At 45.2% G+C, this 14,626-nt stretch overlaps 1 protein-coding gene across 3 annotated transcripts in view; it reads left to right on the plus strand.

Annotated features, from left to right (window-relative positions):
* The window catches only part of YTHDF3 (YTH N6-methyladenosine RNA binding protein F3), a 72,542-nt gene that overhangs the window by 25,254 nt on the left and 32,662 nt on the right, over positions 1-14,626 (plus strand). Inside the window, exon 1 of one of the 3 annotated variants that reach the window (XM_082859072.1) lies at positions 13,898-14,054. The exons of 1 other annotated variant lie outside the window; for it this stretch is intronic. Coding sequence is in view for 1 of the 2 variants with exons in the window: in XM_082859068.1 (XP_082715194.1) it covers positions 14,133-14,156 (24 nt within the window). In the remaining variant the exon portion in view is untranslated. Of the gene's footprint in view, positions 1-13,897; positions 14,157-14,626 lie in introns of those variants that run through there. One more of the 3 variants, XM_082859068.1, reaches the window with a different exon arrangement.

Consider the following 14,626-nt stretch of genomic DNA (forward strand, 5'->3'; position numbering starts at 1 on the left):
AATGGTAGAATTACTACAATTCAACTTCTATTCCAAGGCATCGTTTTACCAGGCTAGCAAAAATTTTGTCTTGGTCAATTCAGTATCTTCCCCTCTTTTCCCCTAATATTTGCATAAAGCCAAGATATTGAGATGAAGCTCATTTCCATGTCATCTGGACCCTCGATCACTTGAGATATCAATTCCCCACCTGGACCTTTTGGATTAGGCCAAGCAGGTTGCCCTGGAGACTGTCTTTTTCCTATCCCACGACTCCTTTGAGTTAGGATTGCTCTTCTCTGCCTCCGTCCTTGGGTCTCATTCCCAAGGATGAGTGGGACTCATTCCGCTGCTTGGTGCTCCAGGCAGCCGCTCCCTCTGAGTCCCGCTAACGCCCAGGGGTCTCCCCCAGAGCTGAAGCTTGGAGCTGCTGGCTCTGGGACCTCCACCCTACCTGGGATGCGCTATCTCTTCACTCGGCAGGGAGAGTGCTCTTCTCTGGGACCCTCCCAGGCTCCTCTCATTTGGACACTCAGGACCCCTCTGAACCTTGGGGATTCTTGTTTGAGGCTGTCGAGAGACTGGAAGAAGGAGGGGAAGCTGTAATCGTTTTGATGCTCCCTCCTCAGCCTTTTGTCTATTAATCCATTAGTTTTTATCCTTAAAACTCAAAGGCCAGCACGCGCCCCCACCCCCACCCCCCTCCGCCCCATAGCTACATTCCTTCCCTGAGTACAAACAGAAGTGCCTAGGTGCTGCTTTAAAATGGATAAAGGACCAAGAAGACAAAAGGAAATGTTGAGACTGGACAATTTATAACAAGGGTCTACTTGGGAGTATTAACCTTTCTGAAATCATGACATCTGATTCCAGATGTTAAAGCCTTCTTGAAGTACTTCTTGAATTCTGCTTCTTTACCCCTACAATGGCTTCTCTCAAATGAAAACACAGTTGTTTTTAATTGTTCAAATAAAGGCCTCAATGCTATTTTAGGCTGTATGTGTTCTAGTTGTACCCTAAATATATGTGCATTTGTTACATATATTCATGTGAATGTGTAAATATATACACATACACATATCACAATACCATGTCATATAGTCCCATATTATTGTTCAAATAAGTTGCATATTGTACAATATAAATGACCTGCTTCTATCAGATGTGTAAACTGTTTCCAGTTTTTTAATTACAAATGAAGATGTGATTAAATTCCTTTTACTTGAAAAAGAAAAAAAAGGAAATGTTGAGAAAGAGGAGAGAGGCTTGGATGAATACGGACAGACACTGTAAAATCAGTGTTCTGCTTCATATTCACAAGTAAAAATTTGACTCCTGAATGGAATATTTGTGATGAGTTACTAAAGGGGAATGTAGGGATTATTTACATATTCTTAATCTGAGATTGTGGTAAATTACAATCACCAGGCTGTTGGACAGAACATCCCCTGGCATCTACTCAGAATTACCATGTGCCAGAGTCCCTGCTTGGTCCCAGGTGCTGGAAAAACGCTTCTCACCCTGGGACATAGGCATGATGATTCCTTTTTTTTTTTTTTTTTTGCGGTACGCGGGCCTCTCACTGTTGTGGCCTCTCCCGTTGCGGAGCACAGGCTCCGGACGCGCAGGCTCAGCGGCCATGGCTCACGGGCCCAGCCGCTCCGCGGCATGTGGGATCTTCCCGGACCGGGGCACGAACCTGGGTCCCCTGCATCGGCAGGCGGACTCTCAACCACTGCGCCACCATTTTTTAAATGAGGAAACTGAGCACGTTTTAACTAAAGTTCACACAGCTATTAGGTGGCTTGGCAAGAATTTGAAGCCAGGCACATGTGACTGAAAAACCCATGTGTTCTTAGTATTTTTCGTTGCCTCTCATAGATTTTTGGACTCATGAATAGTATTGGTCTAAGATAGTATTTTATTCTTTTCCACTTGATGGTTCTTTAATTCTCCAAAATAACTCTCTTATTTTTTAAAAATTAAGATTATCGAACATTCTTGAAAGAGATTCATAAGGTATTACATTGGCTTCCTAGGCCTGCTGTAACAAAGTACCACAATCTGGGCGGCTTAAAACAACAGAATTCTTTTGTCTCACAGTTCTGGAGGCTGGAATTCCAAAAACGAGGTGTCCGTGGGGCTGTGCTCCTTCTGAAACCCATAAGGGAGAATCCCTCCTGCCTCTCCCTAGTTTCTGGCGGTCTACTGGCAATCCTTACCAGGCCTTGGGTTGAAGCTGCATCATTTCTGCCTCTGCCCCCTGCATCACGCACGGGGCCTTCTCTCCAGGTCTCCTCTTATAAGAGACACCAATTGTATTGGATTGTGGGCCCACTCTACTCCTACCTCATCCTAACTAATTATATCTACAATGGCCCTACTTCCAAGTAAGGTCACATTCTGAGGTACTAGCAGTTAGGACTTATCTTTCAGGGGACATAATTCAACCTACAATAAGAATGTTCTAAGTACTTTAAACAGCAGAGACACTATTTTGTATACAGTGAACTAACAACTGGTCATCAACATCTCATAAAGTGAGAAGAACAAAGATACTAGTAAATATCTCATATTTTTCATCATTAGCCACATACTTTTGGATTTAGTAACGTTTTTAAATCTCAGTGTGCAAGCAGTGTATAAAATGCTGCAAAATATTTAAAGATTAGCTCATAATAAATACTATTGATACAACATATTTGTGAAGCACTTGATAGTTTCACCAAGTATTCTTGGGTGTGATTTCTCACTTAGCTCTCAAAAGAACCCTAATATATTTTTCTCATTTTGAAAATTAAGAAATTAGAATGGAGAATGTTAAATACTTGTTTAAGACAGCCTTTCTAAAGAGGCAGACTTGGGACATGAATCCAGATGTTCTTAGTAAAATTCTGGAGCTCTTGCCACACATCTTGGTACCTTTTAACATTTAATAATAATGATGATGGTGATAATGATAACTGCTAATGTTTATTGAATGTTTACTATCTGCCAGGGACAGTGCCAAGCACTCCACAGAATTCTCTCTCATTTAATTTTTCCAAGAACCCTAAGAGGCAAGCACAACACCAAAGCACAGAGCCAGTGAGGAATTAGCCACAGGCCACAGAGCTAGTAAATGCGAAAGCCAAGATGCACACTCAGGGGGGCCTTCTCCAGAGCCTGCCCTCTTAACTACTTGTATATGCCTAGCTGACCTTAGGAAGCCTTCCTGGGCAGCCTATTCCAGAGTCCTCATCACCCGAGTTCTTGTTGCACCATTATTAACCCGCGTGACGGTGTTTGTTGGCATCTTACAAACCAATATATGATTAGCCAATTACTTTAAGCAAGTGACTTAATATTTCCACTGCCAGCTGTCTCATGTGCCACATGGAGATATACTGCAGTGAGGGCTAAGTTATATAACACATGTAAATGACCCAGCACACATCAGCCAGGTAACGGGCACTCAATTAATTGTACTTATGAGTCAGGCTGATAATGATAATTTATTGTTTAAAAAGTACTCTGGGGGTTGGAGGAAGGGACAATTAATCTTGACGGGGGGACTGGAGATGTTATGGGGAAAAGTAACTGTAGGGCCTTGAAGAATAGAAAAATGTTAACAGGTGAAGGGCATGCTGTGGTCTGAATGTTTGGGTCCCCCCAAAGTTCGTATGTTGAATTCCTAATGCCTGATGTGATGGTATTAGGAAGTGTGGGCCTTTGAGAGGAGACTAGTGTTCTGATAAAAGAGACCCCACATAGATCCCTGCCCCTATAGCCACGTGGAGACACGGCGAAGCTGCAGGCCATGCACCAGAAAGAGGGCCCTGGCTGGAATGCAACTGTGCCAGCACTTCCAGCCTCCAGAACTGTGAGAAATACACTTCGCTCCTGTACACGTGTATAGGCTACCAGTCTGTGGTACTTTGTTACAGCGGCCCAAACAAACAGGGCATTGTACGCAGAGAATCCTGCACAAATGAAATGACGGTTCCAACAAGTGCGCCCTGCCTGTAAGCACAGTAGGGCTCACAATACTGAGCACCCCCTACGGAAATAGGAACTGAGACCCCCAACTGCCTGTGCTGTGGGTACTTAAGGAAACCATCCTGTCTGCAGCCATCGAGTCTGTAATTCTCTATTCACATGTGTGGACCACTGCCATCACCCACGTATCACTGCGCCCTTTACCGACGGAGGGCCACTCTTGCAGTGGCAGGAAGAGCTGGTTTCTGCACTGGCCCTCTGGCCTCCACATCCTGCGTCTGAGGCACCTGATCCTCTTCTTCCCTAAGGACTGTCCCGCCTGCCGCCTGAGACGGTGGCCACCACATCTGCAATAGAGAAGAGCACTCCCTCGGGTTTGGAGTTGGTGGGGAGGGCAGTTACTTATTTCCACATCCACCCTGGGCTGAAGCCCGCGGTAACTCATCTCTCACCAGCCATGATCCAGGGACCCCGGGATAGCACTCTCTGGTCTAGTCCCGTGGCACTATTGGGAGTGGGGAAGGGAGAGCGTGAGAGTAAGTGGAGTTTTCCATCAGAGTCCTAAGGTGGCCTGGGAATCAGCCCTTCTTCACAAGTCAGCACAGCCAGGATTCTCGCCCCTCCTCCCCCATCACCTGATGCCACCGCTGAGTTCCAGCTTCCAAGCTCTGCTCACTGCTTTCCCGCTACCTAGACTTTTCTTCACTGCCCCTGTAAACGCCATCCACTCTGCAACCTCTGTTGATCTTGTAACACTCCTATGGCACTTGGCACATGAATTTTACTCTTTTGGAAAAAGCAGAGACCTTCCTAAAAAAATTGCCTAAAACTTGATTAGAAGACTGGCCTAACCACCTGAAAGGTCTATGTTCTAATTCCAGCTCTATCATTACGTACTGTTACAACCTAAGTCTAACTTTCTTCTCTTATGAATGGATTACATCCTAACTGTCCTGCCTCAGAGGATTGAGACGTGCTCATTTAACAACAGCTGTAAACCATTCCTGAAAATGATAAACCACTATCCAACTGAGGTGATAAGGGCAGGTTTTATCTTCAAAACTAGGAAAGTTCTTTAGAGGATAAGGGCAATGTCTGATTTGCATCCCCCCAAAATGCCTCAGAAAGTGCATCAATTACAGAAGCCATTCAGTATTTGTTGATTAATGGGAAACAATATTTTTACCAAAAAAGAGGTCTTTTAGTGTAAAGTTTCAGCTTTATACACTTAGTTTTAGTAAACAAGATCTAATGAACATATTTAGCATTTTAAAGATCCAGTGATTTTTCTGACTTTTGAATGACATTTACAAGCATTGTCTTTTCGTATTCTTTTGCAACCTAAATCTAATTTCATTATGCTAGATTTATCAGAAACATCAATATTTTCCATTTGAAGCTCCTGATTAAAAAATCACTTTGGAAAAACCAGAATAAAACTGGAATTCTTCAACATTTTCACGTTAGAGTGAATAGTTTTCCTTTTAAAGTATTTTACTTGATGCATTTGTGAAATTCAGGGAAGCACAAAGCGCATTTAATAGCATGTAGTGAGTCTTCCAGCTTATGGTGGGTTTAGTATTGACAAAAATGTTGTAACTTTATTTATTTTGGCCGCACTTCATGTCTTGTGGGATCTCAGTTCCCTGACAAGGGATTGAACCCAGACCACGGCAGTGAAAGGGCCGAATCCTAACCACTAGACCACCAGGGAACTCCCCCAAATGTTGTAATTTTCAAACGTTTAAGTTAAATCTAATTTTCTCATGGGCTGGGAGGTTATGTCCAACTTTCTGTAACCCCACCACCACTTATAACCAACTACAGATGACATTTGTTTCATCTGCACATTACTTTCTAATGTATTTAACTCACTAACGTAACTCACTTACATGAGAACCACAGTACTCATATCAAATTTTATTGAATAATTCAGCATCTTCGTCTGTACCTACAAAAAGAGAAAGGAACACTTAATTATCACTTATATTGCGTCAATCATTATACTTGTCACTTTAACTTGTTGACGCTTATTATGCCTGAATTCTGTATTTGTAGATATGCCTACTTAAAATGTATCTGTGGGGGGAAAGCGGCGGGGGTTGGAGGTGGTGGGATCAATCGGGCGATTGGGATTGACATGTATACACTGATGTGTATAAAATGGATGACTAATAAGAACCTGCTGTATAAATAAATAAATAAAATAAAATTAAAAAAAAATTATTTGTAACCCTCAGATCAATATTCCAGCAGTTTTGAGATGGTGGACATACACATGGGCAGATTGGGGGAATCTGATTTGCTAAGCGAGGCACACGCTCCCTGCTGAGGTCTGACACGGCTACACACTCTCTTCCTGTTTCAGCTCGCATACTGTATACATACATCATTTTTGTAGTCTATTAAGTGCTGATTATCACATTTTTGTGCTTTTTGTTGCTGATCTTGCTGTTTAAAATGGCCCCCACCTGTAGTGCTCAATGCTATCTAGTGTCCCTAAGTGCAAGAAGGCTGTGATGTGCCCTAAGGAGAAAATACGTACATAAGATAACACTGTTCAGGCATGAGTTCAGTGCTGTTGGCCCTGAGTTCAATGTTAATGAATCAACAGTATATATGAAACATAAATAAAACAAGGTTAGGGGCTTCCCTGGTGTCACAGTGGTTAAGAATCCTCCTGCCAATGCAGGCGACACGGGTTCGAGCCCTGGTCCGGGAAGATCCCACATGCCGCGGAGCAACTAAGCCTGTGCACTGCAACTACTGAGCCTGTGCTCTAGAGCCCGCAAGCCACAACTACTGAGCCCACGTGCCACAACTACTGAGCCTGCGCGCCTAGAGCCCGTGCTCCACAGCAAGAGAAGCCTCCGCAATGAGAAGCCCGCGCACCGCAAGGAAGAGTAGCCCCTGCTCGCCGCAACCAGAGAAAGCCCGCGCGCAGCAACGAAGACCCAACGCAGCCAAAAATAAATAAATATATTTTTAATAAATAAATAAAAATAAAACAAGGTTATGTTCTGATTGGCTGACAAAAATGTCATGATTAGAGGCTTGCAGGAACCTAACGCTGTGATTCCCTGGGAGCAACGGCTCATTGTTTGCTAATTCAGTTTCCCCGAGACTTTATAGAACCTAACTACCAAGAATAATGAGAACCGACTGTACATTTGCCTGTTTTTAATGAACAACAACAACAAAAATAAGGTAACTCTTCTTTTAAAATTTTATTACAGAAAACTAAAAGAGGGAGAATAGTAAACAGACCCCCAGGTACCTAGGACCCAGACTCAACAACAGCCAGTGTCGTTTCCTCCTCCTCTCTCTCTAGCTGGATTATCTGGACACAAATCCCAGACATATATCATTTCATCCATAACTATCTTATAGGTAAATTCTTGTTAACTCTTTAAAACTGTAAGAGTAAAAAATCTGGAAAACGAAGTTACAAAGAAGGAACTGACCACATAAATTGATAGAGTTAACATTTTGATTGATTTCTTCTCAGTCTTTTTACACATAAACAGAAAGATTGGAACCATATTGATTAGCTCCTCCCTTTTCATTTAACATTAAGCCAGTTTTCCATATCTTCAGTCTTCAAAAATAAAATGTAATAATCCTTTGTACATCATCTCATTTAATAAGAGGCATGTCATTTTTTCCTGTCTGCTTCATTTTTATCTTGAGATAATTGTACACTCACATACGCTGCAAGAAATCATCCAGAAGACACAGTATACTCTCTACCCCACAATGGGAACATCTTGCAGAGCTATAGAGCAATGTCACAACCAGGAGAACGATGTCCATACAGTCAGGATAGAACTTTCCATCACCAGGAGGATCCCTCCCGTTGCCTTTTTACAACCATACCCACTTTTTGCCCCCAAATCTTCCTTAACCCCCTGGGAACCACTTATCTGTCCTTCTTCTATAATTTTGTCATTTCAAGAATGTTATATAAATGGAATCACATAGTATGTAAAGTTTCAGGACTGGCTTTTTTCACTCAGTGTGAGACTCAAGTTGTTTCGTCCGTCAGCAGTTCCTTCCCTTTTATTACTGACTAGGATTACAGGTGTGGACATAGCACAGAATGTTTAACCATTCACCCACTGAAGGACACCTAGGTTGTTTCCAGTTTGGGGCTATTAGGAATAAAGCTGCTATAAAAATGTGCGTACAGGTTTTTGTGCCACAAAAGTGCATTACTTTCCTATTGTGGCTGTAATACATTACCACACACCTAATTTAAAAACCTCAAATTTACTATCGTGCTGTTGTGGAGATCAGAAGCCTGAGTTCCAGGCTTCCCTGGTGGTCTAGTGGTTAAGACTTGGAGCTTCCAATGCAGGGGGCAAGGGTTTGATCCCTGGTCAAGGAAGTTCCTCATGCCATGGGGTATGGCCAAAAAAAAAAAAAAAAAGTCTGAGTTCCTTCTGGAAATTCTAGGGGCGAATCTGATCCCTGCCTTTTCTTTCCAGAGTTGGCTGGCGTTCCTTGGCTCATGGCGGCATACCAAGTGTTGCTTAAAACATCACAAGATCTTCTGACTTTGGTCCTTTTGCCTCCCTCTTATAAAGGCCCTTCTGATTATATTGGGCCCACTTGAACCATCCAAAATAATCTCTCCATGTCAAGATCGTTAACTTAATCACAACTGCAAAGACCCTTTTGCCATATAAGGTACCATACTCACAAATTCTACGGATTAGGATGTGGGCCTCACGGCAAAGCCATTACGTAGCCAACCACAAGTTTTCGTTTCTTTGGGGTAAGTGCTCAAGAATCCAACTATCATTGGTAGTTGCATTCTTACTTTTATAGGAAACAAACTGTTTTCCATAAGTCCCACCGGTGGTGTAAGGGTGATGCAGGTTCTCTACAACCTTGCAAGCATTCTGTCACTTCATTTTAGTCATTCTGATAGGTGTGTAGTGATGCGTCACTGTGATTTTAATTTGCGTTTCTCTAATGGCAAAAGACATCGAACATCTTTTCACATGCTCATTTGCCATCTGTATATCCTCTTTGGTGAAAAATCTGTCCATACCTTGTCTGCTTTATTTTTAATGCAAATAACCAGAAGTTTTTCAGAAACTCTTTCACCAAGGCTAATAATAGAATTTATGGGTTCTTTGAGTAGGTTTTTGACCTGGATCTTTGGGGAAACTTAGGTGCAGTGGTTCTAAAACTTTAGTGTGCCTCAGAATCACCTGTTGAGCTTGATAAAATATAGCTTGTTGGGAGCCAAGCCCAGAGTTTCTGATTTTGTAACTATGGGGTGGAGCCCTGCGGAATTTGCATTTCTAACAAACTCCCAGGTAGCAATGATGCTGTTATCCCAGGACCATACTTTTGAGATGCTTTAGGGAGACCTTAGGGCTACTTGATGTTTTCTGTTGCCTTTTCCTTGTCATTGTAAATGTCCCTGTAGTAAACATTAGAGTGAATCAAATAGTTGTTGTGCTCCAAAGTGAAGTGCTTGGGGGAAAAAAAAAAAGAACAGGGGTATGGCAAAAATCAATCTGATCTCCCAGTGGCCAAAGCTTGGAACAATCTGAGCAACTAAATAAATTACGACAGTACTGGATTATAACCCAAAGAATAAATATCCATGAGTCCATAGTGATATAAATAAATATGGAAGAAAGGACAAACCTTCCCTGCACAAGAATTCTAAATACTCCAGGAGGTGGAGCTTTAATCCCCTTCTCCTTGCGTGTGGGCTGGATTTCCTGACTCACCTCCCAAGACTATAATATGGAAAGTGGAAAACCTGGCAGACATCCCTTTAACCAAATGACCAAGATTAACATGATCGGTGGTAAGTCATATCGATGTCACATGCCCCCTGTTATGATAAGAAAGGCATCTCACCTTTGGTATTGTTCCCCTAAATCCACGAGCCCCACCTAGTTGTGAGGAAGGAAACATCAGAAAAACTCAATTTGAGGTTCGTTCTAAAAATATCTGCCCAGTACTCTTCAAAAGTGTCAAGGCCATGAGACAAGAAAAGACGAAGAAACTCAAAAACTGGGGGAGACAAAGAAAAAGAACGTTAGTGAAAAAACTGGAAATCCGGATAGTCTGTAGGTAATAGTACTGCAACAATGTCAATTTCCTAGTTTTGCTAAATATACCTGGTTAAGTAATTTGTGAACGTTAGGGAAAGCTGGGTGAAGGATACAAAGGAATTCTCTGTACTATCTTTGCAACATTTCTGTTAATCTACAATGATTTCAAAATAAAGAAGTTCCCCACCCAGTTTCTGATTTGGTAAATGCAGTGGGTCCTGATCATTTGCATTTGTATTAAGTTCCCCAGAGATGCTGTTACTAGGGAAACGCTCTGGAAAACACCGGTTTACGGACACCTTAGGGCTACTTGATGTTTTCTGTTTCTTCCTGTCATTGTAAATTTCTCTGTAGTATATACACAAGAATGAAAAAAAGTTGTTGACTTTTCTCTTTCAAAGCAGGTTTACTTTTCTTTTTGGTGGGAGGAGGGGTTTATTCACTGTTCTGCTCAGCTCTTAGTTTTACCCTAAGCATGATATTTAAGGATTCCTTCCTTCTAAAAATGCATCAATCAACCCTCACATTGAATTTTCCATGCTTGGTTCACTTATACTATGTTACTTAATGATAACAAAAAGCCTTAGAAATTGTCTTAAATATTGGCAAAAATTCAAAGAGAAGTTTAAATGCTGCTAGGTAAGGAAGTGAATCTGGGTAATTACTATGCACACAGTTTATTATAATTTGTCTCTCACTATCCACTGTCACCTTCTTCCTTAATAGTAAACTTTGATTTTTAACTGAGCACATGGCCAACCAGAATACATCAAAATATATCCTCCAAGTTTCCTTAAGTTGGTATTTTCGTAAGACTGTGCCCTAGTTAGGAGACAGGCAGAAGTGCAATTTCTACAAAATGTCCTTAAAGGGGAGAAAGGTGCCTTTCTTCACCTTGCTTTCTGCTGGTAGGAATGACTGTGATGGCTGGAAGTTGAACAGTCATCTTGGACCCCAGGTGGAAGTGTTATCACGAGGATGGTGGCAAAACAGGCCGTAAGAAGCCCAATACCTGACTCTGTGACAGCAGCCCAAGCCCTGGACTACCTCCAGACCAATTTTTTTTTTTAATTTATTTATTTTATTTTTGGCTGCGTTGGGTCTTCGTTGCTGCACGCAGGGTTTCTCTAGTTGCGGTGAGCGGGGGCTACTCTTTGTTGCGGTGCGCAGGCTTCTTATTGCAGTGGCTTCTCTTGTTGTGGAGCATGGGCTCTAGGCGTGTGGGCTTCGGTAGTTGCAGCACGCGGGATCAGTAGTTGTGGCTCGTGGGCTCTAGAGTGCAGGCTCAGTAGTTGTGGCACACGGGCTTAGTCGCTCCGTGGCATGTGGGATCTTCCCAGACCAGGGATTGAACCCATGTCCCCTGCATTGGCAGGGGGATTCTTAACCACTGCGCCACCAGGGAAGCCCCTCCAAACCTCTTTTGTATGAAAGAAAAACTGACCTGTCTTAAGTTCCCGTTGTCTTGGACTTGCTATCACCTGCAGCTGAACCTAACTGGAACGGATACAGAGTCATGCAGAAGTGCAGGGCTCACGATTGCCACTGTGCAGAGTGGAAGCTCACTGGATAAAGGCAGCAAGGTGGCTGAGGAGTGAAAGCGGGCTGAACTCCAGCCTGCCCTCTCCTTTCCAAGCTGTGACCAGAGCGGGTATTCACTAGGAGGCTGAGATGCCTGCGGCCCTGTGCAAGAGCGAAGCACTGTCTAGAATCTAGACTCTACAGCTAGTCTGCACACTTCTGGAGGCAGTGGGGAGGATCTGAGATAGTTCCCACAGGTATTTAAAACATATTTAATATTAAATGGGCCACATCTCATGGTAGGTAGTGCTGCATTCTGCAACTTCAGACCTCCAGGCTAGTTAGGATAATATGGAAGGAAGGAGTTTGTTGGGGGACAGAAAGAGAACACAAACTCACCAGAACATGTCATTAGGCAGCATTATATGGTGGCTACAGTACAAGCTCTGGAGCCAAACTGCCTGTGTTCCAATCCTGGCTCTCACAGTGATCAGCTGTGTTATTTCAGGCACTTTTCTTAACCTCATTGTGTGTCAGTTTTTGTCAACAGCACTTAATGCCCAACGACGCACTGAGGATTTTAATGATTATTACAGTGCCTGACACGTAGTGATGAATAAATGTAAGCTATTACCACCATTCTGGGAATTCTTTAGCAAAGGAACCAGAAATTAGCCCTGTACAGCCACTGCTTCTTGAGGGCTTAAGCTCAGCCAGGAATTATCCATATCTGACCTTATTTTACTCATGGGGAAACTCAGGCTTAGAAAGGTTCAGTGACTTTCCCAAGGTTATACAACTAATGTATCTAGCCCAGCTGTAACTCAGACTCAGATTGGTTTGGATCCCAAAGCCATGCTTTTTAACTAAGATAATTAAGGTTGGAAGGCAAAGCCTGTAAGGTTTCACATGCTTCCTCTTGTATACCCTCCGTTTGTTTCCCCACTCGTAACAGGTACTGTAGTAGCAAACTCTTTCAGGCTAAGGTCTGTAAGGAGGGAGGATGGACAGACTGGAGAGATTAAGAGCAGCAATTGGAAGGGTGGGGGCAGGGTGGAGCAGGGCGGTCTTGGGAAATTGCAAAAGCATTCAGCCTGAGCTGAGAATCAGGCAGAGTCCCACTTGGGACTTGTGGCAAAATGGGAGAGACTGGGGAGCTAAGCAGACCTGCAAAATGCCTCTTGGTGATGTATATGAAACACTGGACTCTCGAGATAAGATTCACTTCTCTTCATTGCTTCTAAAATATTGTTGCATTGTTAAACACAAAGTCAATCCTATAACTTAGCAATTTTATATTTTATAAACTATCACTTATCCGATGGCTTTTAAGTAAAGTAAGGATTTGGCCACTTAAGTAATTTCTTTACATTGAGTCTAAGAAATCTTTGCCTTTATTGCAAAGACGTTGTTTCAACCAACCATTCAAAATGTTGTAAATCAGCTCCTTTGGTTTTGCCAATTTGCAGAAAAGTAACTTTACCAGTTTCTCTTGAACCTTTAAACTTCTGTCCTTTTAGGACTGAAAAAACGTCCTGCAACTGTGCTTACCTTTCCCAAGGTAACTTTATTCATTCATCAAAATCCACGTCAGGGGAGGGTAAAGTCTGACTTTCAGAGGTGACGGTTAATGTGAGTTATTCCTACCATGCTCCTGGGGTTTGGAGAGAACAAACACTTGCCGGGGCACCTCCTATGTGCTTTTAAGTGTCGGCGCCCAGAGCCGCAACCTTTCGCTGCACGTGCTGGCTCGCGGTTCGCCCAGCAACTCAGTACCGAGGGTCTCCGACTTATCCCGCCGCCCACGTGGCCTTGGACGGCCTCGGGCGGCCGCGGTGGAGGCCAGGCCGCCCCGGCTCGATCACCTAGGGACGGCCGCGGCTACTGCCGCGTAGTTCCTACCCACCAACGTTCACTCCGCCGCCGGAAGGGCGCCGCCGGCCGGGCTCTACAATCCCGGGCAGCGCCCGCCTGCCGCCCACGCCCACTTCCCGCCCAGAATGAGACAAGACTCCGGCTCCTGCCCGGCTCCCCGCTGCTGCCGCCGCCGCCTCCCCACGCGCGCCCTGCCACCTCCGAGCGCGACAGAAGAAAGGCACCAAGTCGTCCCAGAAAGCCGGCGCTCGCAGCCGCACAACCGCGCTCCGTACACGGCGCATGCGCCGAGGGGTCGGCCGCGCGGGCCCGTCTCAGATCACGTGAGGGAGCGGAGGCGGAGCCAAGGCCTGTGGCGGGAGGGTGGGGGAGGAAGAGCGAGGTGAGCGCGGACGTCAGAGTGGAGAGCGGAAGGTCAGGGAGGCTCAGAGCGGAAGTGAGACTAGGGAGCCTGTCCGCCATTGTGGACCCGAGAAGCGGAGAGAGAGAGGGGAGGAGAGTGTGCAAGCGGAAGAGACGGGCGCCTTCCACCGACTCCCGAGCGCGAGGCCCTCTTTCTGGCTTCTTAGCGAGCGGCGGCGGCTGGAAGAGTCTCTCGGCCGAGGGCGGCAGCCAACTGCTGTGAGTGCACGGGGAGAGGCCCAGGCGGCGGCGGCGGCGGCGGCGGTAGCAGCAGCAGCTCTCGGGTTGCGGTGAAGAATGTCAGCCACTAGCGTGGATCAGGTGAGGGAGCAGAGGCCGCAGGCTCAGCGAAGGCCCGAGCCCCGGAGCTCCACCCTCGCGTGGGGCTCCGGCTCCTCCCCGTCGCCGCCGCCGCCGGGCTCGTAACGGTGCCCCGGGCACGACTGGTTGCGGTCCCGCCGCCCGAGCCGGGGCGTGCGCCCGGGCCGCGGAGCCTGCGGTCCAGGCGGGCGGCCGCGGGGGCCGCGGAGGGTGGAGGCAGGACTGCGTTCCGGGGCCTTCGGACGCGTCCTGAGGGCGGCAGAAGTGGGGCTGACCCCGGGCGAGCGCTGGGAGACGGCTTCCGAGTGGCGGGTCGGAGGGCTAAGCCCCGGCATGGGTGGGCGGTCGGTGGCGATGGAGGATGTGGTGGGTTTCACTCCTACGCGGATTGTTTAAAATAACTTGTCTCGGATAACGTCTCTGATTAACACGCTTTTCCTCTCTTCCTTTTTTTTTTTTAATTTTTCCTT

This window comes from Leucopleurus acutus, assembly GCF_964270905.1.
Source record: "Leucopleurus acutus genome assembly, chromosome: 17".
NCBI lineage: Eukaryota > Metazoa > Chordata > Mammalia > Artiodactyla > Delphinidae > Leucopleurus > Leucopleurus acutus.